This window comes from Eulemur rufifrons, chromosome 30, assembly GCF_041146395.1.
Source record: "Eulemur rufifrons isolate Redbay chromosome 30, OSU_ERuf_1, whole genome shotgun sequence".
In the NCBI taxonomy this organism is placed as follows: domain Eukaryota; kingdom Metazoa; phylum Chordata; class Mammalia; order Primates; family Lemuridae; genus Eulemur; species Eulemur rufifrons.
This window is the reverse complement of record NC_091012.1, coordinates 66,338,685-66,363,153: the sequence shown is the minus strand read 5'-3', so window position 1 is coordinate 66,363,153 and position 24,469 is coordinate 66,338,685. Positions and strand designations below refer to the sequence as shown.

Sequence of the window (24,469 nt, the reverse complement as noted above, 5' to 3'; positions counted from 1 at the left end):
ACATTAAAAAGATGATAAAGAAAAAAAACCAAACAAAAAAGATGATAAAGAAATATTATGGGCTGGGCGTGGTGGCCCACGCCTGTAATCCTAGCACTCTGGGAGGCCGAGGCGGGAGGATCACTCAAGGTCAGGAGTTCAAGACCAGCTTGAGCAAGAGCGAGACCCTGGCTCTACTAAAAAGTAGAAAGAAATGATCTGGACAGCTAAAAATATATATAGAAAAATTAGCTGGGCATGGTGGTGCATGCCTGTAGTCCCAGCTACTCAGGAGGCTGAGGCAGAAGGATTGCTTGAGCCCAGGAGTTTGAGGTTGCTGTGAGCTGGGCTGACACCATGGCACTCTAGCCTGGGCAACAGAGCGAGACTCTGTCTCAAAAAAAAAAAAAAGAAAGAAAGAAAGAAATATTATGAGTAACTCTATGCCCACAAATTTGATAACCTACATGAAATGGACTAAATCCTTGAAACACACAATCTACCAAAACTCACACAAGGAGAACTAGATAATCTGAATAAAACTATAAGTAGTAAAGAAATTGAAGCAATGATTGTTTAACCTTCCAAAACAGAAAGCAACATGCCCAGATAGGTTCACTGGTGTATTCTTCCAAGCTTTTAACAAAGAAATTATACTGTTTATTATCTCTTCCAAAAAATAGAAGCAGAGAGAATACTTCCTGATTTATTCCAAGGTTAGGATTATTCTGATATAACAACAACAAAAAAAAGAAAAAACAGGCAAAGACAATACAAGAAAGGAAACCTACAAACCAATATCTCTCATGAACATAGATGCAAAAATCCCCAACAAAATATTAACAAATCAAATCCAGCAATGTATAAAAAGAGTTACATGATATTGAGTTTTTAAATTTGAAATTAAAATGCAATGTCATTTATATTAGCACCCAAAAAATGAAATACTTAGGCATAAATCTATCAAAATATATGTAACTTATATGAAGAAAACTACAAATCTCTGATGGAAGAAATCAAAAAATATTTAAATATAATAAATGGAGTGATATTCCATGTGCATGGATAGGAAGACTCAATATTCTCAGGATATCAGTTCTCTCCAACTTGATCTACAGGTTCAATGCAATCTCAGTCAAAGTTCCAGCAAGTTATTTTGTGGATATCAACAAACTGACTTTAAAGTGTATGTGGAAAAGAAAAAGACCCAGAATATTGTATTGGTTAACACAATATTGAGGAAGAAGAATAAAGTCAGAAGACTGACACTACCTGACTTTAGAACTTACTATAAAGCTACAGCATTCAAGACAGTGCCATATTGGTGAGAGAACAGATAAATAGACCAATTGAATAAACTGGAGAGCCCAGAAATAGGCCCTCACAAATATGGTAAACTAGCCCTTGACAAAGGAGGAAAGACAATTCAATGGAAAGGGATAGTCCTCTCAACAAATGATGTTGGAATAACTAGACATTCACTTTTAAAAAAAATACAAAGATTCTAGATACAGACCATATGTCCTTCATAAAAATTAACTCAAAATGGATGACAGACCTAAATGTAACATGCAAAACTATAAAACTCCGCTAGAAGATAACAGAGGAGATCTAGGTGACCTTGGGTTTGGCAATGAATTTTTTTTTTCTGTCTGTCTTTCTTTCTTTCTTTTTTTTTTTTTTTGAGATGGGATCTCACTCTGTCACCCAGGCTGGAGTGCAATGGCCTCATCATAGCTCACTGCAGCCTCAAACTCCTGGATTCAAGCAGTCCTCCTTGCAGCCTCCCAAAGTGCTAGGATTATAGGTATGAGCCACTGCACCTGGCCACATTTTTCATAGAGATAGGGTCTCACTATGTCACCCAGGCTGGTCTCCTGATCCCCCCACCTTGTCCTCCCAAATTTCTAGGATTACAGACATGAGCTATTTTTTAAATGTAACACCAAAAGCACAGCCCATGGAAAAAAACCATTGTGTCAATGGAAAAGAAGCCAAATTCTGTAAAATAATTTAAAGAGGTTTATTCTGAGCCAAATTTGAGGAGCATGGCCCAGAGCCATCCCCAAGAAGCCTTGAGCAAGTGGAATTGACGTGGTTGGGTTCCAGTTTGGTTTTATACATTTCAGGGAGACAGGGGTTACAGGTAAAGTCATAAATCAATACATGGAAGGCATACATTGGTTTGGTCCAAAAAGATAGGACATCTCAAAGCAGGGGGCTTACAAGTTATAGGTGGGTTTAAAGACTCTGACTTGTAATTGGTTAAAGAAATGAAACTTTGTCTAAAGTCTTGGAATGTTTTAAGATAAGGAAATCCATTAATCAGAGACAAGCCACTGGACATATTAACAGACTTAGTGATTTGTTGTATAAATTGAGGACCTGCAGGTTTGTCTTGCATAGACTTAGGCCTGTTAATGAGTTACAAAGGTATCTATAAGAAGGGAGGGGGGCATGATGAGGCATGTCTGACTTCCCTTCTCATGGCCAGCAACTCAGTTTTAGGGTATACCCTTGGCCAAGAGGGAGTCCATTCAGTCAGCCAGCAGGGGGGAGCCTTAAGATTTTATTTAGTTCACAATTGATAAGTTGAAATTCATTAAAATTAAAAACTTCTGCTCTTCAAAAGACACTGTTAAGACAATAAAGAGACAAGCCACAGACTGGAAGAAAATCTTTGCAAAACACATTATCTGATAAAGGCTTGGTATCCAAAATATACCAAAAACTTTGAAAAATCAACAGTAAAAAAAATCCAATTAGAAATTGGGCAAAAGATCTGTATGCCTCACTAAAGAAGATATACAGATGGCAAATAAGCACATGAAGAAAATGCTCAACATCACATGTCATTAGGGAATTATAAATTAAAACAACAATAATATATCACTACACACCTATTAGAATGGCAAAAATCTAAAGACCAAATGCTGGGAAGGATGTGAATCAGTAGGAATTCTCATTCATTGCTAGTGGGAATGCAAAATGGTATAGCCAGTTTGGAAGATAGTTCAGCAGTTTCTTATAAAGCTAAACATACTCTTAGCACAACATCCAGCAATTGTACTCCTTAGTATTTACTCAAATGAGTTGAAAACTAATGTCCACACAAAAACCTGCACATAGATGTTTATAGCAACTTCATGAACAATTGCTAAAACTTGGACAAAACTGAGGTGTCCTTCGACAGGTGAGGAGATAAACTGTGGTACATAAATGGAATATTATTCAACTCTGAAAAGAAATGAACTTTCAAGCCATGAAAAGACATGGAAGAACCTTAAATGCATATTGCTAAGTTAAAGGAGTCAATCTGAAATGGCTACATTCTGGATAAAGCAAAACTATGGAGACAATAAAAAGATCAGTGGCTGCCAGGGGTTTCAGGGAAGAGAGAGGGATGAATAGGTGGAGCACAGAGGATTTTTAGAGCAGTCAAATTATTCTGTATGATACTGCAGTGCTAGATACAGGGCATTACACATTTGCCAAAAATCATACAATGTACAACATAAAGAGTAAACTGTAATGTAACCTATGGATTTTAATTAATAACAATGTATCAGTATTTGTTTATCAATTATAACAAATGTTCCACACTGATGCAAGATGTTAATTATTGGGGAACCTTTGGGGGGTGGTGAGGGAGTATATGGGAATTCCGTGTATTTCCTTCTCAATTTTTCTGTATATCTAAAACTCCTCTAAAACTAAAGTCTATTAACTAAAATATTTCTATTTTTGGGATCATCTAAAATATGAATTATGGCATAATCTCTAAACATGTTTAAGCCTAACTCCCAAACTAAAGCACTGCACTTTGAAATAAGACATTTATCTTTCATAGCATCTAAATTTTGAGTAAAGTATTATTACTTCAAAAAGAAAGATGGACACTGAATAGTCTTAAATTTCCAGATCTTTGACATGGCAAGTCATCACACATAAATCACTTTGTCTACTTTTTATAATGGCCCTATGACAGAGAGGTGTGAATTTTCTATTTTAAAGATGAGAAAGCTGAGTATCAAGAGAGAGAAGCAACTTGGCAGTGGTCACACAGTCAGCAAGTGGCAGAGCTGGCATTCAAATCCAGGGCCTTCCACTCAGATTTCCAGTGTTTTCCTCCCAGATTGCTTCCTGCCTCTGCGGAGTATCCAGTCTTATTTATATAAAAGCTCTCAAAAGATAGGAAGAGGGAAATATGTGCTCCTCTAGAATTTCAAGTGAAATGTTCAGTAGAAACTAAGGAAGTTCCTTCATGATCAAAGGTAGAGGGTCATTGTGGAGGGCTTCACAGAGTAGGTGGCATTAGAGTGAAGCCTCACCAGATGAATAGGATTTTGATAGGGAGAGATGTATATAGGTATTGCAAGATGGATCAATGGCACAGTGGTGAGAATGTGCCCAGTATGTTTGCGGTGCAGCTGAAAGACTGTCCAGTGTGGCAAGAATGCAAGGTGTTTGAAGAGATACTGTGGGAGATTAGTGGGAAAGGGTTGAGTCTTTGAGAGAGAGCCATGAACCTTGTGCCAGGGAATCTGGATGTTCCTATACAGATCAATGGTTCCCAAACCTGACTAAGCATCAGAACCACCAGAGAGCAGACAGTGGGGGTGGGTTCTGCTTGTTTTGTCTTTCATTTAGTGTGTGGAGTGGGGAAGGGAAGCCAATTCCACATTTGGTAGTAATTTGTATGACTATATCTCTGTATTATTTCCCTTGATGGATATTTAAGATATCACTTCATGTGTATAGATATATTAATATACATGTATGTATGTGTAATGAGTTTCCACATGTTATGTGTCTTAAGCATGAAACATCTGAATCTTAGGATATGAATAGGCTCTACTGGAAATTGTGAAATTGTACCCTGAAAATGGTTGTACCTTTTTAAACTACCACCAGCAGTGGGTGAAAATTCTCATTTATACCTCACACTACTAACTAAAAACAAATAAAAACAAACAAAGTCCTTGATATTTAGAGAAGTTAAAAATCAATCTTCCTAACTGATGACTTTGAAATGTAACTTTTTGTTGTTTTCATAATCATTTCTCTGATTACTGGTGTAATTGACCTCCTTTTGTGATGTTTATTGATCTTTATGCATTAAGGATATTAAACCTTCACTTGTTCATGGCCTCATTCTTTCAGCATGCCCTTCTTGGGCAAATATTGTGTGCCAGGCACTTCCAGCCAAAATTATCAGAGAAGGAGGCAGGCTTTGAGCTTAATCTTATAGGACTAGGATTATGAGAGGCAGTTGAATGCATATACAGACATTCCTAGGTGTGCAAATGCACGGAGGTGAGAATGTGCCCTGTGTGCTTGGGGTACAGCCAGAAGACAGTCTGGCATGGCTGTAGTGCAGCCTATATAAAGGGATGGGGTGGTTGATGAGGAACTCTGACTCACTTTGCTGTGTCCAAAAACTACTAAGTGGCCATCTTTATCCTTATGAAAACAGATCAGAAAGGGAACTTAGCAATTACCTAGTCCAGCAACTTCAGTTTGCAGATAGGGTAATGAGGCCCAGAGAAAAAAATGTCATGCATGACCACCAAGCATATATTGGGCATCTAATGGGATTGTAACAGTAGAAGGGAGGCTTAGCATGACTAACTCTATTTTGCTTCTGACCCCCTGTGGTAATATCCTTTAGGTTAAAAACTGCTTAGCTCTGCACGTAGGCCAGCTAATTAAAGGAAGAATTTAGTTTGTAGTTCAATCCTAGAAGAAAGATGATAAACTGTCCCAAAACTAACACCCAGGAAGATAAGGAAAGTATGCACACAACTAACAATGTTATGTTAAAGATTTACAGGAACATCATGACCTGACCTACATCATCCAAAGTTAACTGACCGAGAAGTTTCACAATCTCCTTGGACTTTCACTGACATCCAGTTGTCTGCAGTTGTTGGTCACTTCTTGCAACTCCCCCTCCTCTTCACCCTTCCCTTAACCTAAAAAGGAGCCTTAAGTTCATGCTAACTTAAGATGGATCTTTAGGACATTAGTCTGCCATCTTCTCAGTTTGCTGCTTTCCCAAATAAAAGTCACTTTCCTTGCCTCAATACTTTGTCTCTCGACTTATTGTCTGTGGTGTGGTGAGTGGTATGAACTTGGACTCAGTTATAGGATTGAGGCATACAAACTCTAATCCACATCTTCATCCCTGACTTCTCACATGAGCTCCAATCCTCTGTATCTGCTAGAAATCTTCAATTGAGGGAAGATAAATACTAGTACAAATCCCCTGCTAACCTGCACCACCCAGCATGGACCCCTACCCAGAAAGCACAAACTCATCCATTTCTCATCCCTACAAGGCCACTATCTAAAAGGCAGGTCCCAGTGGGAGAGTGGTAAGACCATAGTCACTGGAGTCAGATAACCCTTGGTAAGACTATCTCTTCAGCTTTTTATTAACCATGGACCCCTGTGAATATTTAACTGCTCTGACCTTCAGTGCTCCTCATTTTGAAAGCACCAGTGTTGGGAACCTAGTGGTGCATCTAAGAGATGCCAGTTCTCTTTCCACCTTGCCTTTTTCATCCTATGAAAAAGGTGTCCTGGACATGAACTTTTGAAAAACTCAACTTTTCAGTCGAAAGCTTGAAAGTTTTTCAAGTTTTTAGCAGAAGGAATACTTGAAAGTGTAACAGCATAAAGGGCTATGTATACAAATTCATTACATGTCCACATGCATTTCTGTAGGCCAATTTGTTGTGGTAGAATCAGCTGCCTCGTGGAGTCCCAGAGGAAGAATGTCATTACATCATTTCCATTTAATTGAATGATCCCCTCCCCCCAACCAGAGTCTAGGGTAAGGGAAGAAAATCTCCCTTTCTCCCTCTATTTCACAAACTTCCTATTGTCTTATTTTGACTTTTAGATTAACATCAGAGAATTTTGTGAACTTTAAGCCTGAGGCACAGAAGCTGATAAGGGAGTACAAGGTGATGTTGAGTTGGCTGGATGTATAGTTGAAGTGAGTCAGAAGGTTTTATCACCAAGGCACGTTGAGGAGGTCACTTCCCTTCTACCAGCCTCGTTCATTAGACAGGATGAAAATATTGAGTCCTCCCAACCACTCAGGAATATTTAGGACATCAACCCTCAGAATACCAGGACAAAATTGTCATCATAATTATACCTTCTGGGTGCAGACTACTCATTTGATGTTTTGTGTATTAAGTCACTTTATGAATAATTTATAGAAGTAAAAATAAAGGGATAATGAAGGACAACTAAATGAGAAAATTTAGCAAGAGCTTAAAGATATCAAACTCAAATTTTATTCCCAATTTTCCTGGTTTTGATGGTATATATACATAAAATTGACATCATCTGTTGATTGCAACTTACTCAACTGTCATGCCTGAACCTAGAATATATCCATCTTGTAAATACTGATTCCTCACTTATACTCTAAATAAATTCTATCTTATTATTACTTCTAGTTATTTTTGTACTTATATTATCAAAATGGAAAACTTTTCAAAACTTTGACACCCTAGGATTTTGTTGAAGGGAGTATAGCCATCTTCTTTGCTCCATAATTGTAAAACATTTTCATTTTTAAATTGATGAAGACCAATTAGAATGACCAGTCCAATGACTTTTTTCATTTCTATATGATCTATTTCCTTCTAATTGACTTACTTCAGCATTTGTCCACTTAGAAACCTTATTGCTTAAAACTGGATATCCATTATGATAAAAGATGACAGAAAATTGTCCCACGTCCTTTGAGTAAAAACAGGGTGTTCCTAGTTCTCATCACAATATATTGTATGGCAAGCAATGAACTGGATGAAAATACCATCTACTGTTTTGGTCTTTAGAAGTACATTGTTCACTCATTCATTGATTTTTGAGTTTGAGTAAATTCATCTAGGATACCATCATTTGAAGACTTATAATTTGAAACATCAATTTCATCATGAATAACAGAGTCTAGAGCAATGCTGTAACTGTACTTTCATCTTTTGTTCCATATAATAACTGTAAAAATGTCTTCCTATGTCAATTTTCTTCTCTTTGCCAGTATGGGAATTTTTTTTTTAATTCCCACCTGTGTTCATTGAAAGCTGGATTTATGCTGAAATAATAATAAAAATAAAATAAAATAAAATAAATAAAAGTTGCAAAGATGGTGTGTCTATATTTCTTTTATACTGTCATGAAAAAAGTTGTGTAATACATTGGACAGTGCACCAAAAAACTAAATGATAATGTGATATTTATTACTTATTTCATTATTGCATTTTTTTTTTGAGATAGAGTCTTGCTCTTCTGCCCAGGCTAGAGTGGAGTGGCATGATCATAGTTCACTGCAACCTCCAACTCCTGGGCTCAGGCAATCCTCCTGCCTCAGCCTCCTGAATACCTGGGACTACAGATGCATACCACCACGCCTGGCTAATTTTGTAATTTTTTGTAGAGACAGAGTGTTGCTATGTTGCCAGGCTGGTCTCAAACTCCTGGCCTCAAGAAATCCTCCCACCTTGGCCTCCCAAAGTGAATAATTCTTAATGTAAATTATTCCTTCATTCTTATGTTTTAGTCCTTTGAGTATAGCTGGAAATAATTAACCAATAATGAAATAATTCTTGGGATGATGAACGGAAAAATATTTCAAGATATAGGAAAAATAAGACCAATAAGATCCCAAAAGGGATTACAAAAGGGCCAAATTGTCTCATGTGGTGCATGCAAGATACAATAAGGTTTATTATATTTAAAAATAAGAGAAGAGTTTTCTCCTTATTCATTGGAAGACTTCTAAGAAAGAGTAGAAATCATAAAATAGCAATCCTTACAAATAGAAATGATCAAATAAAAGCTCAAAACCAAAAAATTGGGTCCAATGAACCCTGATACTTTATAAAGAATTAAATGAAATTCCTTCTGGAAAAGCAATTTGAGGTCTTAGATGAACATTGTGCTTCCCAGTAATTATACTAGCAGAAACTAGATATCATAGAGTTCTGAACGATAGGTTAATGGTGTAGCAGCAATTTCCCCAAAATACCATTCTAAAAGTATGTATTGTTTTAAGCATGAGCCACAGGCCACCTTTATTAGAATCACCTGGGGTCTTATTAAAATTACAGCTTCTGAGACTTTACCCCAGAACCTGCTGAATGCTATCCCTGGGGTTTGAGGCTTGGGATTCTGAATTTCAAATAATTTTCCTCATAGATTCTGACAGTTTGAGAACTGCTGAATAGATGATGTCCCAGATTAAAAAAAAAATTGTATGCAGTGATCACTGGTTCCAATGTCAATTGGTTTTGACACTCAGCTTTAAGTACTTGTTTCTGCTTTGGTGTATGTGGTAGGTAACAATCCATTCATACAACACTTGTTTACTGAGTGCCACTCTTTGCAGGTTGTCCGGAAAAAGCCCCTGCTCTCATGGGGCTTACATTCTCTTTTGAACACACATAAAATAAACAATAACCAATGTAATTTCAGTGGATAAAGAGTGCCATGAAGTAAATAAAACAGGAAAATGGGATGGAAAATAACATTTTTGAGAGGGCAGTCAGGGATGTTCAGGGCCACCCAGTTTAACAACTCCAAAGATCATCACTTACTTAGACTACGAGATGCATGATGATCCCTGGAGTTGTGCCCTCGAGAATGCCACGATATGGATGTGACTTTTGAGCTGAGACCTGGATGACAAGAAAGAGATGTGTGGGTGAAAATCACTTGATATTAGACTAGGCAACAGCACATGCTGAAGTGGGAACGATCATGACTTGTTCCAGGAAAACACAAAAGTCAGTGTGGCTGAAGACTGGTAGAAAAGTGGGGACAGTTGTAACAGATGAGGTAGAAGGGAAACTATTGCAGGGTACAGAGCAGTACTCTACCCCAGCTGGCAATCTTAACACATTTCCAGAGCATATTTTCTCAATACCTGAGACCACTGTGGTACAACATCTATTCTCTCCTCTCCACAAACCTTCAACACCCCATCACACCTCAACATTCTCAGCTGCTCTTTGGCTTCTTGTTTCTTTGGGAACTTATTATAGACGCTATCACAGAAAAGATAGTCTATGTGTTCCCACCACCAAACCTACCAGCTCACTTTCATCAGCACCTATGTCCCCTACTTTCCTTCCTGTGACAAATCTTCCTGATTATGGCAACCCCTTCTAGTTGCAATGGATTACCCACTCCAGGACTGTGATTGTGCGATTATCGCCTCTCCCCTGAGCCAGCAATACTACTCTCTCTACTAGATGAATGAACATGTGCATGAATGAACAAACAGATTGACTCAGGAAAAATTTGAGAATTGGGAAGGGGGTATGAAAGGGAGGTGTTAGTGTGATTCTCAGATGTTTGTTTCATCTGATCATCTGTGTGAGAGGTAGTGATGTTAACTAGAATGGGCAACACACAATGGATCCTTTTTGGAGAAAACATGATCAGTTATCTTGATTTCTCAATGCATTTGTGTACTCCAGTGGGCATGTCAAGAATGCCACAAGATATTTAGATCAGAGACTGAGCTGTAGAAGGAAATCTAGGAATCACATGTAGGTGGATGGCAATTGAATACACAGGTGTAAATGAGATGGCTGTCTAAGGAGAGGGTATAGGCATGAGAAGGGAAGGTGGCCAAAAATGGGGCACTAAGAAACTCCCAACATAGGAACTTGAAGCGTCTTCAGTGAGCACATGGCAGAGCCCAGAACTAACAACCAGGCTGTATGCCTCCTGATTCAGCTGTGCTCTTTTCTCTACAGGATGATATCCAGGTATGAACCTCTTCAGGGGAAGCCCAGCCTTGGGTCTCATAGCCCAAAATAGAATTCTGTGGAGCAGCTGCTTATGGGTTCTACCCACCCTAGACAAGCAAGCCTCCCACTTTGCTAGTTATCCCCCATGTTTGTAATGGTGCTACAGTTTGGATAATGTCTGGATATCTGACCTTCCAAATCTTATGTTGAAACTTGATCCCCAATTTTGGAGGTGGGGCCTAATGGGAGGTGTTTTTGTCATGGGAGTGCATCCCTCATGAACGGCTTGGTGCCATTCTGATGGTAGTGAATAAGTTCTTGCTCTATTAGTTCCCTTGAGAGTTGGTGGTTTGAAAGAGCCTGGCACCTCTCTTGCTTCCTCTTTCACTTCCTCTCTTATCATATGATCTCTACATGCTGGCTCCCCTTCCCCTTCCTCCATGAGTGAAAGCAATCTGAGGCCCTCACCAGATGCAGGAGTTGGTGCCATGCTTCTTTTGCAGACTGCAGAACAGAGAGCCAAGTAAACCTCTTTTCTTTATAAATTACCCAGCCTCAGGTATTCCTTTACAGCAACACAAATGGACTAAGACAAATGGTCTGCTTTCGTCAGCATACACCCCAGAAGGATGTAAGCCCCTTAAGCACCTGGGCACTATTTTGTTCATCACCATGTTCTCTTTAGTGCAGGGCAGATGAATTCATCCTAAATGTCTACCAATAGAGAGTCTGGTTGAATACATGAGAGTACATAGATATGTCAGAACGCTATGCAGCCATTTAAGAGAAAGGTGTAATTCTCTCTCTCTCTCTCTTTTTTTTTTTTTTTTTGAGACGGAGTCTCACTCTGTTGCCCCAGGCTGGAGTGCCATGGTGTTAGTGTAGCTCACAGCAATCTCAAACTCCTGGGCTCAAGTGGTCCTTCTGCCTCAGCCTCCTGAGTAGCTGGGACTACAGGGGTGCACCACCACACCTGGCTTATTTTTTCTATTTTTAGTTGGCCAACTAATTTTTTCTATTTTTAGTAGAGACAGGGTCTCACTCTTACTCAGGCTGGTCTCGAACTCCTGAGCTCAAGCGATCCTCCCATCTCAGCCTCCCAGAATGCTAGGATTACAGGCGTCAGCCACCTCGCCCGGCTGAGAAAGGTGTAATTCTATACTTAGTGGTTTGGAATTAGATCTTAGATATACTATTATGTAAAACAAATGCAAAGGGCAGAACAGTGTATGTGTTGTTTCCTGTCTGTGTTTTCTAATTCTGTTACTATGGAAAATGTACTAATTAGGCAGAGCAGAATTATTCCAGCACTGGTTTCCAACCATGTGGGTGAGCCATTCTTGGTGTTTCATCAGTTGAGCCTCCAAATTGCTATATGCCCAAACAAAACCACATGGAACAGAAAAATTGCTCTGCTGAGCCCAGTCAATCCACAGGATCATGAGAGAGATTAATGTTGGTGTTGTTTAAGCTACACCAAATATTGTTGTGGTTTGTTACATGGCAATAGATAACTGAAACACCCTAGTTTAATGTTGACACATTAGGCATTCTGTTCAACAGCTGAGCTCCCAGCATACAGCCAGCATCCACTGCCAAGAGATCTAGTCCATCCAAGTCTTCAGATACCTGCAGCTCCAGCTGACATCTAACCACAATTTCATAAGGGATACCATGGGATAAACATCCAGCTAAGCCCAGCCAGCCCACAAAACCATAATAGATGATGATGGTGATGATGATAACAATATCAATAATAATAATATTGGCTGTTTTAAGCTACTAATTTTGGGCATTGTTTGATATGCAGCAATAGACAACCAGAACGATGTAGAAGTAAAAAAATTAGTGTGTAGAGTTACAAGAGTTTTACTAGTCATATACCAAAAACCCATGTAACATGTATTTATGAATATATTTAGTAGAATCATGTGATATATACCAATCTGAAACTTATTTTCCACTTAAAAATAAGTCTTGGCTATAGTTTTTTCTCATTAATAATACAGTTACTTCATTCCTTGAAATGTATGAAGACTATTCCAGTGAATTTTGAAGTAACCACATGATATGGATGTAGCTGAGTTTGCCTCCCTTTCCATTCACCCCATCCTCTCCCGAGATATCCACACTCCTAAGTTGTGCTTTCCCTTTTTTTCCCCCCAGAAGCAGGGGTTCTACACACTCCTAAGTTGATGTGTATCTTTCCACATATGTTTCTATACTTTTACTAGATATGCATATATACATTAAAACATACATAGAATTACTTTTGAACATGCAGACATTTTGACATTTTCAATCTGCTTTTCTCAAGTAATATTATGTTTAAGATATTCACTCATATTGCTATATGGAGATGAAGGTCATTCATTTTAATTGCACATAATATTCTGTTGTATAAATGCACTGTAATTCTTTTTTTCACTATTAGTGGACTTTTTTTTTAACTTTTTTACACAGTGTCACAGTAAACAGACATGTTTATGCATTGCTCTTTCCCTCCTTGTGTCAGCAAATGTTTTCGTATTTTACCAATTCCATCTGGCCAGGGTTTCCCAAATCTGCCCTTACCTAACAGTCAGCCAAGTTGGGTGCTAAACATCCAGAATTCCAGGCCTATGTCCTCAAGTTTTCTAGGTCAGCAAGGCAGTGAAGGGGTACAGAAATTTGTGTTTTTCAGTAGTGCTTCCAGGAAAATTGTGACAATTTAGATTCTCACATGCATTGTATCACAGTGCCTGTTTTCCCACACTCACATCAACTGTTATCATTTTTTAAATGCAATATGACAAACATATGCATGTGTGTAATAAAGTACGGAATGATTTTACAGACTCCAATGTATCCATGACACAGATTTACCACCACTGGTATTTAGCACTCTTTCTTTGCAGTCTTCACACCATCTGCATCGGAACCATGTATTAGGACAAGTGATGTGCTGTGGATGAACAGAACACAGGGTGGTGTGATGGTTAATTTTATGTGTCAGCTTGACTGGGCCACAGGGTGTCCAGATATTTGCTTAAACATTATGGATTTGTCTGTGAGGATGTTACAGGATGAGATTTTTAATATCTCAATCAGTAGACTGAGTAAAGCAGATTGCCCTCCCCAGTGTGGGTGGGCCTCATCCCATACACTGAAGGCCTGAATAAAACAAAAAGGCTGAGTAAGAAAGAATTCCTTTCATTCCTTCTGTCTGACTGTCTTTGAACTGAGACATCAGTCTTCTCTTGTCTTTGGACATACACTTGGACTTGAAGCTACACCAAAGGCTCTCCTAGATTTCTGGCCTTCAGACTCAGACTGGAACTATACCGTTGGCTTCTGGGTCTCTAGCTTGCTGATGACAGATCTCAGGACTTCTCAGCCTCCATAATTGTATGAGCCAATTCCTTATAATTAATCTCTTTCAATCTCTCTACCTATATACTTATTTCTATATAGATATGTATATGTATATAGATAAGTATCCTATTGATTCTGTTTCTCCAGAGAACCCAGACTAAAAGAGGACAGTTCCTGCCAATGGTGGGGTTGGGGATTGTCAGTGAAGCTTCAAGAAGGAGGTTCCATTTGAGCTGAGAAAGGATGAGTAGGGACTTAACAGCCAAGGAAAGGTCTCCAGGGGGAGTTCCAGGTTTGATCCATGGCAGAGAGGAGAACACAATCACAGATGTACTTGAGGTTATGATGGATAATCCAGTATTGCTGGAGTGTAGCCTACTTGAATGGATCAGATAAGAAATGATGAAGAAAGGGCAGCCATGTCTCCAAGGCCTCAAACACTGTGGTCAGGGACTTAGAATGTTACCCTGAGGGATGAGCATCCAAACCCCTGGGTTTTTTTGTTTGTTTGCTTGTTTGTTGTTTTTTTGTTTGTTTGTTGATTTTTTTGTTTGGTTGGTTAATTTTGGTGTTAATGAGCAAATGTCAAGATGTGAGCTGGCATCTTCCAAGGTAAGTTCTTAGCCTACCATTAGGCCTGGAAAAGTCCATGCCTGTGATTTCTGTCCTTGTTTTTTTTGGTTTAAACAACAAATTTATTTTCTCACAGTTCTGGAGGATGGAAGTCCAAGATCAAGGTGTTGACAGGTTTAGTTTCTTCTGAGGCTTCTCTTCTTGGCTTGTAAATGGTGGCCTTCTTGCTGTGTCCTCACATGGCCTTTCCTCTGTGCACAGGCATCCCTGGTGTCTCTTTTTGTGTCCAAATTTCCTCTTCTTATAAGGACACCAGTCAGATTGGATTAGGACCCACCCTGATGACTTTGCTTTAACGTTGTATTTCTTTAAAGACCCTATCTCTCATTCATGAGTCACAAGAAGAAGAAAGAGGAGACAGGAGAAGGAGGAGGAGAAGGCAGAAGAAGAAAAAGAAGAAGGAGGAGGAGGCGGCCTGTCAGAGGAAGTGACATTTGAGCTGAGGCCCAAAGGAGGAGAAGGAGCTGGGAAGGGGAAGAGCTGGGAAGAAGGAGCTCTGGGCAGAAGGAGCAGCAGATACATGGGTTGTTGGTCAAGAAAGAGCTTGGTGGGTTCCAGGGATGGCAAAGTGGTCCATGTAGCTGGAGAGGAGCAAGGGAGGGCCAGCATGAGGGACATGGGGGCAGCGAGGTCAGCAGGAGCCCTTGAAGGCCACACTGATTTTACTCCAAGGGGAAAGCCACCATTAGAGGGTTTTAACAATGTGTCAATTTATGTCTACAGAGCTCTTTGGCCTCAGCTGGGAGGTGAATTGGAGGGGAGAGAACCCAGCATGGAGACCATGGGGATGAAGAAAACGCCTGGATTTGGGACCTATTTTATGCGTAGAGGTTGGCAGATATGCTGATGGACGGATGTGGGGTGTGAGAGAAGGGGAGACATCAAGCTCAACTCCCCAGGTTTTAGCCTAGTATGTGCATGGAGAATGGGGCCATTTGCTGAGAGGTGGAAGGATCAGGATTAGGTGGAGAGGAAACAGATGGGGTGACTTTGAGATCCAAGTGGGGACATCAAGGATGTCAAGTAGGATATTCCATTCCTCCAGTAAAGTAGGCTCATTTCCAGCCTCAGGGCCTTTGCACTGGCTGTTCTCTCTCCCTCTGTGCAGGAAGTGGCCTCCTTCCCCCATCTTCACATAAGGGGAATTGTTCAGTCTTCTGGCTTTGGCTCAAATCTCACCTCCCCAGTCACCTGTCCCTCCAACTAAAGCCACCAACTCCTCCATCCCACCCTCACACAATACCCTCGAATCATCCTGTTTAAATCCTGAATAGCATTTATCACTGTTGTTAACTTTCTATCTTCCCAATCAGACCGTGGGCTCCCGGAGGGCAGGGTCCACGTCTTGGTCTTGTTCATCGCTAAATCCTCAGTGCCTAGCAGAGCCCAATATACAGTAAAGACTTCATAAGTTGTAGAGAGAGTGAAAAAAGGGGTACCCACTGGAACCTGTGCACTGTTAGGAGGATGCATCTGAGATACAGATGCCACCGAGGGTCTCAAAGTCTCTCTGGGGGGAAAGATATGTCAGCCCAGGATCCCAGAGGAAGCCCCTGACCCAGTGGAAAGTCAGGGAAGGCTTCCCAGAGGAGGTGGCAGCTGCAGCTCCCGGAGAAAGGAAGAACAGAGGGTTATGCAGCTTGTGGAGGCTCTGGAAATTTGCGAGGGCACCAACATGGCTTACTATCTCATTAGACAAGAAAGGCCCGGAGAGGCAGGAACTGACTCTGCCTGGTGACCTAAATCCTGTCAAGGGCGACGCCTAAGAAGCCATCCCTCGTCCCGAGGGGACAGAAACGAAAGGGGAAGCGCCGCGCAAGGCGGTGGGTCTCTAGGAAGCGGTGTTAAAATAGGAATCTTGATTCTTGTGAAACTGAGAACACGCGAAAAGGACTAGCGGCTCTTCAAAACTTCCGTAATACGGAATACACGCGCAAAGATGGCCGTGTCCTGGGCTACGGTCTCCAAAGACGGTCGATTTCTGTCTTCAGATGACAAATTTAACATCCAAATGTGAAAGGAATTATGAGCTTTACCTGAAGTTTCCAGCCGTGTGCTGTAGAGGACGCACATCATTAGCACTAAGAAATACTCATTCACCCTGTAAAGTACAAATCCTTAGCTGAAATCTTAATTTCTCGGAAGCATGGGGTTATCGGGATTGTATGGAGCCTGAGTCCAACAACAGCATTAATTTTTGAGCCACCATATAACCACCACCCCAATCTAGATATAGAGCATTACTAGCTCCTTAGAGGACTTCTTCATGTCCCCCTCCCAGCCATTTACCAGCACCCCACCCATGTATAGGTCGCTACTATTTTAAGTACTAACACCATAGATTAATTTTGCCTGTGGGATATTAAGGATGTACAGGGTCTGAGTCCAACAGCATTAATTTTTATAGAACAAGACTGAATTTCAGATCAAGTACAGTACTTGCTCAATTATTAACACTCAGCATAGGAACCTTCCATTTCACTGGTGGGTTTACTCTCCCTAGTGTGCCGTTGTTTCAGAGTAACCTCCCGGAATGAAGTAAACTGGCTTTTCTCTAAGTACATTTGAACCCCTAGAGGGGAAGTTATTGTGAGACAGCAAACTGGGACTTATGACTATTTTTATATACTTATTTATATTTTTCTGCATTCTCTATTTTTCTTTTATGAAAATAGATTTATATAAGTCTTGCTAAAGAAAAGCATAACTTCAACTAAAATGGAAAGCCTTCACTACATTGGCTATAGCCTTCTACTTCTAGGAATTTAGCCCACAAAAAATTTGAATAATTTGGGAACTATATAAGTAAAAGTAAGTCCATAGCAACACTGGTATAAAAACAAAGTCATGCTGCCACAACAATGTTAATCAACAAAGATATGGTTCCATAAATTATCATATATCCACGCAGAGGTATGGCATACAACTTCTAAAAAAAATGTGATTTAGTTTAGTGTACTGATAGGATAAGCTATCCAAAATCCACCATTAAGTTTTTTTTTTAAAAAAGCATGTTGCACAGTATTACATATTATATGAACTCATTAAAATGTATGTATAAACCCAGTATATTAGTGCATGTATAGGGAACAATCTTCATTTACTGCCAATTGAATGGCCATTGACCTTAGTGTCCTTGGGGTGGAGGGGCTGAAATCAGATTGCAGGGACAGAGCACTGAGTGGGGGGTGACAGGCAGGGGCAGGAGGAGGCGGTATAGAGAATTCATTGGTGTAATTAAGCTATACAGAGAAGGGAGAGGGGGCCAGTAGCTAGAAGTAGGAGGAGGTCCAGGGAAGGAAATTTTATCTTTCATAGGAAGAAGTATTGGGACGTTTCAGTGTTAATTAGAAGGAGCCATCTCTTCTTAGAGTTAACTTCAAAAAGTGTGCACAGCCCCATTTCTACTCCTACCCACTTATTCTCTCCCTAGAGTGGATTAAAACCTCTCCAAAGGAATAGTGTGAGTATTTGAATCCATCTCTGATTGAATGAATAACTAATTGGATAGACGGCAGGATGGCAGGATGGATGGATGGAAAGCTATGGGATGTTTTATCTTAAATGACTGAACTTCATTATTGCTATAAATCCTGTGAAGGAATGATCATGGATTACATTACTGTTTCCCACCTTGCACCAATTCTTTTGGCTCCTGGCTATTGGACTCACCTCAGTGTATTTTTTTTTTTTTTTCAGAGAGATGAGAGTTACTACTAGTAACATATGTGAATAGTGCTTAGAATTTACAAGCATCTTTATATATACTGTCTCATACAATCTTTTCAAAAACTCTCAAATTTAGTCAATTTAATGATAAGCCAGAAAACAACTTGAGAGAAATTAAGTGACTTATTTAAATACACAGAGATAGTGGCAGAGTTGTGGACTCAAGTTTAGGTTGTCTGTCTTACAGACCATGCCTTACCTATTAGGGGAGATGGAAAAATGTTGAAGGATATGTAATTTCATCCCAGGCATCCTTGATATGAAGAATTGAACAGAGAAGCATCCTTGTGTAATGGTAAATATACCAATTCAGAGTCAGAAAACTTGCATTTCAGTCTCTTTCCTACTGTTATAGCTGGAAAATGAAGTACATACCTCTGCAAAGTCAATTGTATATTAATAAAATCAATCCTTACTCCCCAAATCTATGTGATATATTTCAAGTGGTAGAGCTCTGATTTTTAGGGGTGTTTTTTCTTTTTTTTAATTTATTTTTTTTATTTCAGAATATTATAGGGGTACAATCCATCTTTCATTGTCAGGGTTGGTAATCTCCTTTCTAAAGTTCTAAGCCTTTTTAAATTTTAGAGAAGTTTTAGGTTCACAGCAAAATTGAGAGGAAGGTACAGAGATATCTCATATACCGCTGTCCCAAAACATGCATCTCCTCCCCCATTATCAACATCCCCTACCAGACTGGTTACATTTGATAAACCTGCATTGATATATCATTACCACTCAAAGTCTGTAATTTATATTAGGGTTGACTCTTGGTGTTATGCATTCTATGGGTTTGGACACATGTATAATGACATGTATTCACCATTATAGTATCATACAGAGTAGTTTCACTTCCCTAACAATCTTTTGTGCTCTGCCTATACGTTCTTCTCTTCCCCCTAACCCCTGGCAACCACTGATCTTTTTACTGTCTCCATAGTTTTGCCTTTTCCAGAATGTTATATAGTTAGAATTCTACAGTATATAGCCTTTTCAGATTGCCTTCATTTTTAAAGGGGAAATTATTATTATTATTATTAGTGTGTACTTTTAATCACTAGAACCCTGTCAGGAAAGGTTGCCTGAACTTTTTCTCGTGAGTCTACTAGTTCTTAAATTCATCAGGCCCAGGCCAAAGGATGGAAGTCAAAGGTTTATTATGACATTGGAGGCTGTGCCTATGACAGTCCTCTTAGATGTTCTCAGTACTGTGACCCTGAAGGTTTGTTGGTACACTCTGAGGTGGACATGAAAAACTGAATTCCTCTGAAGCATCCTGAAGAATATAAGTTCCATTTAAAATTTGAGTGGCCAAGGAATAGGTACTCAGATTTTTTTCCCCTAGTTTCATTGTGAAATGTTCTCCTTTTGTCCAGTTTTGGATGGGAATTCAAATAAGGCTCTAGGAGGTTCAAATAGGACCTGGGATGTGTTGGTGATGGAAAAGATTTTAAAAAGTCTAGGGGAAATGTGGCAAGAAAGAAAGAGGAAGAATAATCTAGTTTAAAGGTAAATTACAAGGAGTTAGTGAGACAGGGAGATACTTCACTATGGCCTTCTCACACTGACTGAGAATATTCCTCTGTTCTTTTTCATTTTATTTTTTATATAAATAAATTAATTAATTAAAAAAACCTTTTTGATGACAGATGCATGCCCTGCCACATCAAACTACATGCAGGAATGGTCTTTAATGTATTTGCTGTTTCTGATCATTGTCTCAGTCTCAAATTCCCTCTAATTATATAATTACAGGGTCATTTGACCCTGTGGGTGTTTTTCAGTCTGTTGACTTGTGCCTGCATCTTACTCACTTTGTCAGCCTTCATGCTACTTTCTCTAGCAGATGCACTTAATTTTAGTGAGAGACGGAATAGTTTGATAGAACTGATCTGATATAACTGTTTTTGCCAAGGCTGCTGCAAAACATATACATCAGAATATCAAATGACTGTGGTAATGAAGGTCTTTGTGTGATGCCCCTCTTTGACCATCACCCTACCCGAAGTTTCTTTACAGAGAACAGACCAGCTTTTTTCCTTAGTATTTATCACTACAGGAATTTGAAGCCTCTGACACCTATCTCTATGACAAATATAAAAAGTGCTCAACTCCTAGCCAGATTAACATAAATCCTGACACTAAAGCCCTATCTACCTCAGTTCCTATTATCTGGTGTATGGATTTCAACCAAAATTACAAGACACGTCAAACAGCAAAAAAGGACACACTTTGAAGAAACAAAACAAACTCAGATATAACACAGATGTCAGAATTAAAAAATAGGGGTTTTTAAAAACTATGATTAATATGTTAAAGGGTCTAATGGAAAAAGTAGACAATGTGCAAGAATAGATCGATCATTTAGCAGAGATCAAAATTCTAAGCATGGATCAAAAGGAATGGTAAATATCAAATACACTATAACAGAAATAAAGAATGCCTTTGAATTAAGACCTAATAATTTCAGCCATGGAGTGGAAGCCCTGGGTTTGCAACCAAATCTTGATTCAAACAAACTGTTAAAAAACTATGACACAGTTGGGAATATGGCAGGGGTGGGGCACGGATCCTGGGAGCAGAAGAGAGAGAGAAGCATGTCCCCAAAGAAGTGGGAATGGCCAACACCCTCCCTGAAAAGATACTGCCCTTACCCGGAAGTCAGAGAAAGGCCCACTAACACACAAAGAAAGGAGAGTGACAGGGCCCAGGACAGGGATATTAAAAGGGACTTGGGTTGAGGATGCTGGACTGGCCTGGCCGACAAGCCCCGCCTGACTCGGGGGGCAGGAGGGGCCAAGGGCCGGGGGCGGGGCCGCTGGCGGTGACAACCGCTTCACGTGACCGGCCAGCGCACTCTGGTGTCTGACCCGCTGTCGCTCGCTCCCTTCTCGGCGGCGGTACCTGCTGCCGGTGGCCCTAAGGGCGTGCGGGCCAGGGGCGGCCCCGAAAGCGGGAGGCGGCGGGGGAGCAGGTAAGGGACCCGGAGGTAGTCCCTGGGGTTGGCATGGGAGAGCGGCCCCGGCCTGCGGACCCCAAACCCCGGGGGTCTGGCGGGCCAAGGGCGGAAACGCCGCGGGTTGGCGACTGCAGCCCACCCCCCGCCGCGGGCCCGCGGGTAGGAGCAGAAGATAGCAGGCCTTTCGCGTGCGGAGGGCCGCACGGCCCCGCCGGAGCAGGTGGTCCGGAGGCGGCTGCAAGATCTGCCTCCACCAGCGGCGCCAGCTTTTCCTACACCCCGCCCCGCCCCCGTCCTTCTTGGTGCAGAAAATGGTGGGCAGCGCGGGGGGCGGGGCGGGAGCCCGGAGACCCGGGGCGAGGGCGGCGACGAGGGTCCGGGACGGGGAAGGAACCGGGAGCGCTCGGCTGCAGCAGCCCCCGCGCCCCCCACCCCGGCCGTCTGCAGGTCTGCGGGACCAAGTGTCGCGGCGGCGCACCTCGCGGCGAGGATCGGGAGGAGGAGGAGGAGACTGCGAGGATAGGCCCAGGTAGGTGAGGGGACGGTGGTGGGGGTGGGGGGAGGAATGTGCGGAAACCCACTGTGAGACCCCAGCCCTCCTCTCCCCCAACACACAGCCAGCACACACCCCCGCCCCGCCCTCGTCATCCTTGTCCTCCATTTTGGTGCCTGCAGAGGCCTGGACATGGATCTGCAGGGAAAATGGTGGGCTTTGCGGGAGGGAGGGGCTCGGACTGGGGGCCCCCTAGAGGGCGCACGGGGCCTGTCAGGTGGGAAAAAGGAAATTCTAAAAAGGCCTTTGAAATCCAGGGCTCTGAATTTTGAAAGGTGCGTAGTAGGGCCTCTGTCCTCGGTGCTGATCGGTCCGCCTTTCTCTCTCTCTCTCTCTCTCTCTCTCTCTCTCTCTCTCCCTCTCCCCCTCCTTCTCCTCCTAGGAGTAATGGAGTCCAAAGAGGAACAAGTGGTAAAAAATCTCAACGCGGAAAATACCAAACAAGAAAAGGAAGGAGGGGAGCAGGCCTCCGTGCAGAATGAAGAGGAATCCCGCCATTTGGGAGGGGATGAAGGCCAGAAGCCTGGAAGAAATGTCAGGCGGGGGCGAGTTAGGCGACTTGTCCCTAATTTTCGATGGGCCATACTTAATAGGCATATTGATAACAATGAAGCAGGAGATGATGTAGAAAGGTTTGTAGGGCAGATGATGGAAATCAAGAGAAAGACTAGGGAGCAGCAGGTGAGGAACTATATGCGATTCCAAACTCCCGAACCTGATAATCATTATGACTTTTGCCTCATACCCTGAATCCTAAGGTTTTCCCTGAGGTTAATGTGGCCACTGCTTTACAAGCTTGTATTTTTGTGATTTACTTTTTCTGTAAACCTTTTGGTGTTTACATTTGATCAGTTTCTAATTGAATATTGTTTTGTCTCAGTCTGAAAGTTTCTGTCAGCATGGCAATTTCACCCATTTTAGGAAAATATTCTTTTCCTAATATGAAATTAATAAAGCAGTTTAAAAAGCCGTCTATATCCCATCATTTTCCTGTTCCACCTCCTTATTTTTTGTTAATATTACCTTTCCCCTCCCAGCCACCTGGACTCAAAATCTCAGTTTTCCTTGACAATTATTTTTTTCCTTCACACAACCAATAAGGAACAATCATACCCATAATTCAACATCTGGTATCATTTTTAGAATATATGTCCTAGTGTTTGTCAAAGAATGTGAGTATTATCTGGATAAAAGCACCTGAGGAGTAGTGAGAATGTGGGGCTTCTGGCTCTTATTCTCCAGACCCATAGAGTAGGGCTCCAGAATCTCCATTTTTAACAAGTTGCCAGGTGATTCTGATGTACACCAAAGTCTGAGTGCCACTGGTGTATGTATGTATATCACGTGTCATTAAGTGTAAACAATAAAGAATAACAGGATGACTATCTGAATTTGGTAGGCAAAATATTAAATAGGAAAAGTACAAGACCGTGAGACAGACTGATTATAGGAGTGGCAGGGACAGTGACAAACTGGAGGGTGTTCACTGTGCAAGATAAAGCATTCCTGAAGGTCACATTCAGCCTCAGGGACCCAAGGTTCTTCCTCCCTGTTAACAGTTTCACATCCGGGATCTCATTTTATCTTAGCACAACCTGTGAGGTCTGTGTTGTTTTGCCCCCTTTACAGGTGAGGGCACTGAGGTTTAGAGATGCTGTGTACCAGGGCTAACCCCTGCTGTATATCCTGGGGGGTTGGGAGGATCCAACCTGGGCCATTTTCTATAGGACCCTGTCATCTGGAGATGCAGAATGTTTGACTTTTGTAACTTGGTGACAAGGGCACCTTGGTGAGGAAGGGCAAAGACAGACTCAGCAATAATGAGGCTTTCTATATATCATTTTCCTATATCTCTAATAGATACTAATTTTTAGAATGTTGGGGGCATAAAAAAATCTTAAAGACCCTCCAGTCCAGTATTCTTCAAAGTTAGGATTGCCACTCATGGCTCTTGAAATCAGTTTTGTGGGTCACAACAAGCAATCAAAAAAGAATAGAACAAAAATAGTTCATCACCCATGGGTAGTGTTAAGAATTGTTTTGAGAAATTAATAGTTTTATACACAGACAATATTGTCACCTTTAAGGTGTATTTCTAGTTGTAGATCATAGTAAAAAAAATATTGAAAGTCACTTCTTGGTCCAAACTTGGTTTCCCAAATGAGGAAACAGTAGAAAAGTGATTTTCCTAAGGTTACATAGCCAGTTAGTGAAAGTGCTGTGACCACAGCCCTGGTCTCCCAATTCCCAGTTTAAGGTGCTTGTCTTAACACCTCAATGTCTCCACAAAGCAATATTTGGAAATTTTTGCAGTATGTACTGATTGCCATTGTATATAAACATACATGTACCAACTTATACAAAAATCACTATTTATTTGATGTTTTCACTGTTTAGTCATCAGAGTCCCTGCATGTTCAACTGAGAAACACATTTAAGGAAAACTCTTTGCCTCATTATTTTGGAGCTGGAATGATCTCTCGC

The 24,469-nt window shown here is 41.0% G+C and overlaps 2 protein-coding genes across 2 annotated transcripts in view; one reads left to right on the top strand and one right to left on the bottom strand.

Annotated features, from left to right (window-relative positions):
• NXF3 (nuclear RNA export factor 3) overlaps positions 1-22,093 on the bottom strand; it is a 126,276-nt gene extending 104,183 nt beyond the window's left edge. The window contains exon 1 of the mRNA XM_069464230.1: positions 21,253-22,093. Coding sequence (XP_069320331.1) covers positions 21,253-22,093 — 841 coding nt within the window. The remainder of the gene's footprint in view (positions 1-21,252) is intronic.
• On the top strand, positions 21,352-22,948 carry BEX4 (brain expressed X-linked 4). The gene is made up of 3 exons (XM_069463598.1): positions 21,352-21,447; positions 21,880-21,961; positions 22,368-22,948. The coding sequence occupies exon 3, from the start codon at positions 22,373-22,375 to the stop codon at positions 22,733-22,735; it is 363 nt and encodes a 120-aa protein (XP_069319699.1). The 5' UTR covers positions 21,352-21,447; positions 21,880-21,961; positions 22,368-22,372; the 3' UTR covers positions 22,736-22,948.
• The last annotated feature ends 1,521 nt before the right edge of the window (positions 22,949-24,469 follow it).

Excerpts from the sequence above, each read along its gene's own strand:
- BEX4 (XM_069463598.1), top strand. The coding sequence starts at position 22,373 with ATGGAGTCCAAAGAGGAACAAGTGGTAAAAAATCTCAACGCGGAAAAT.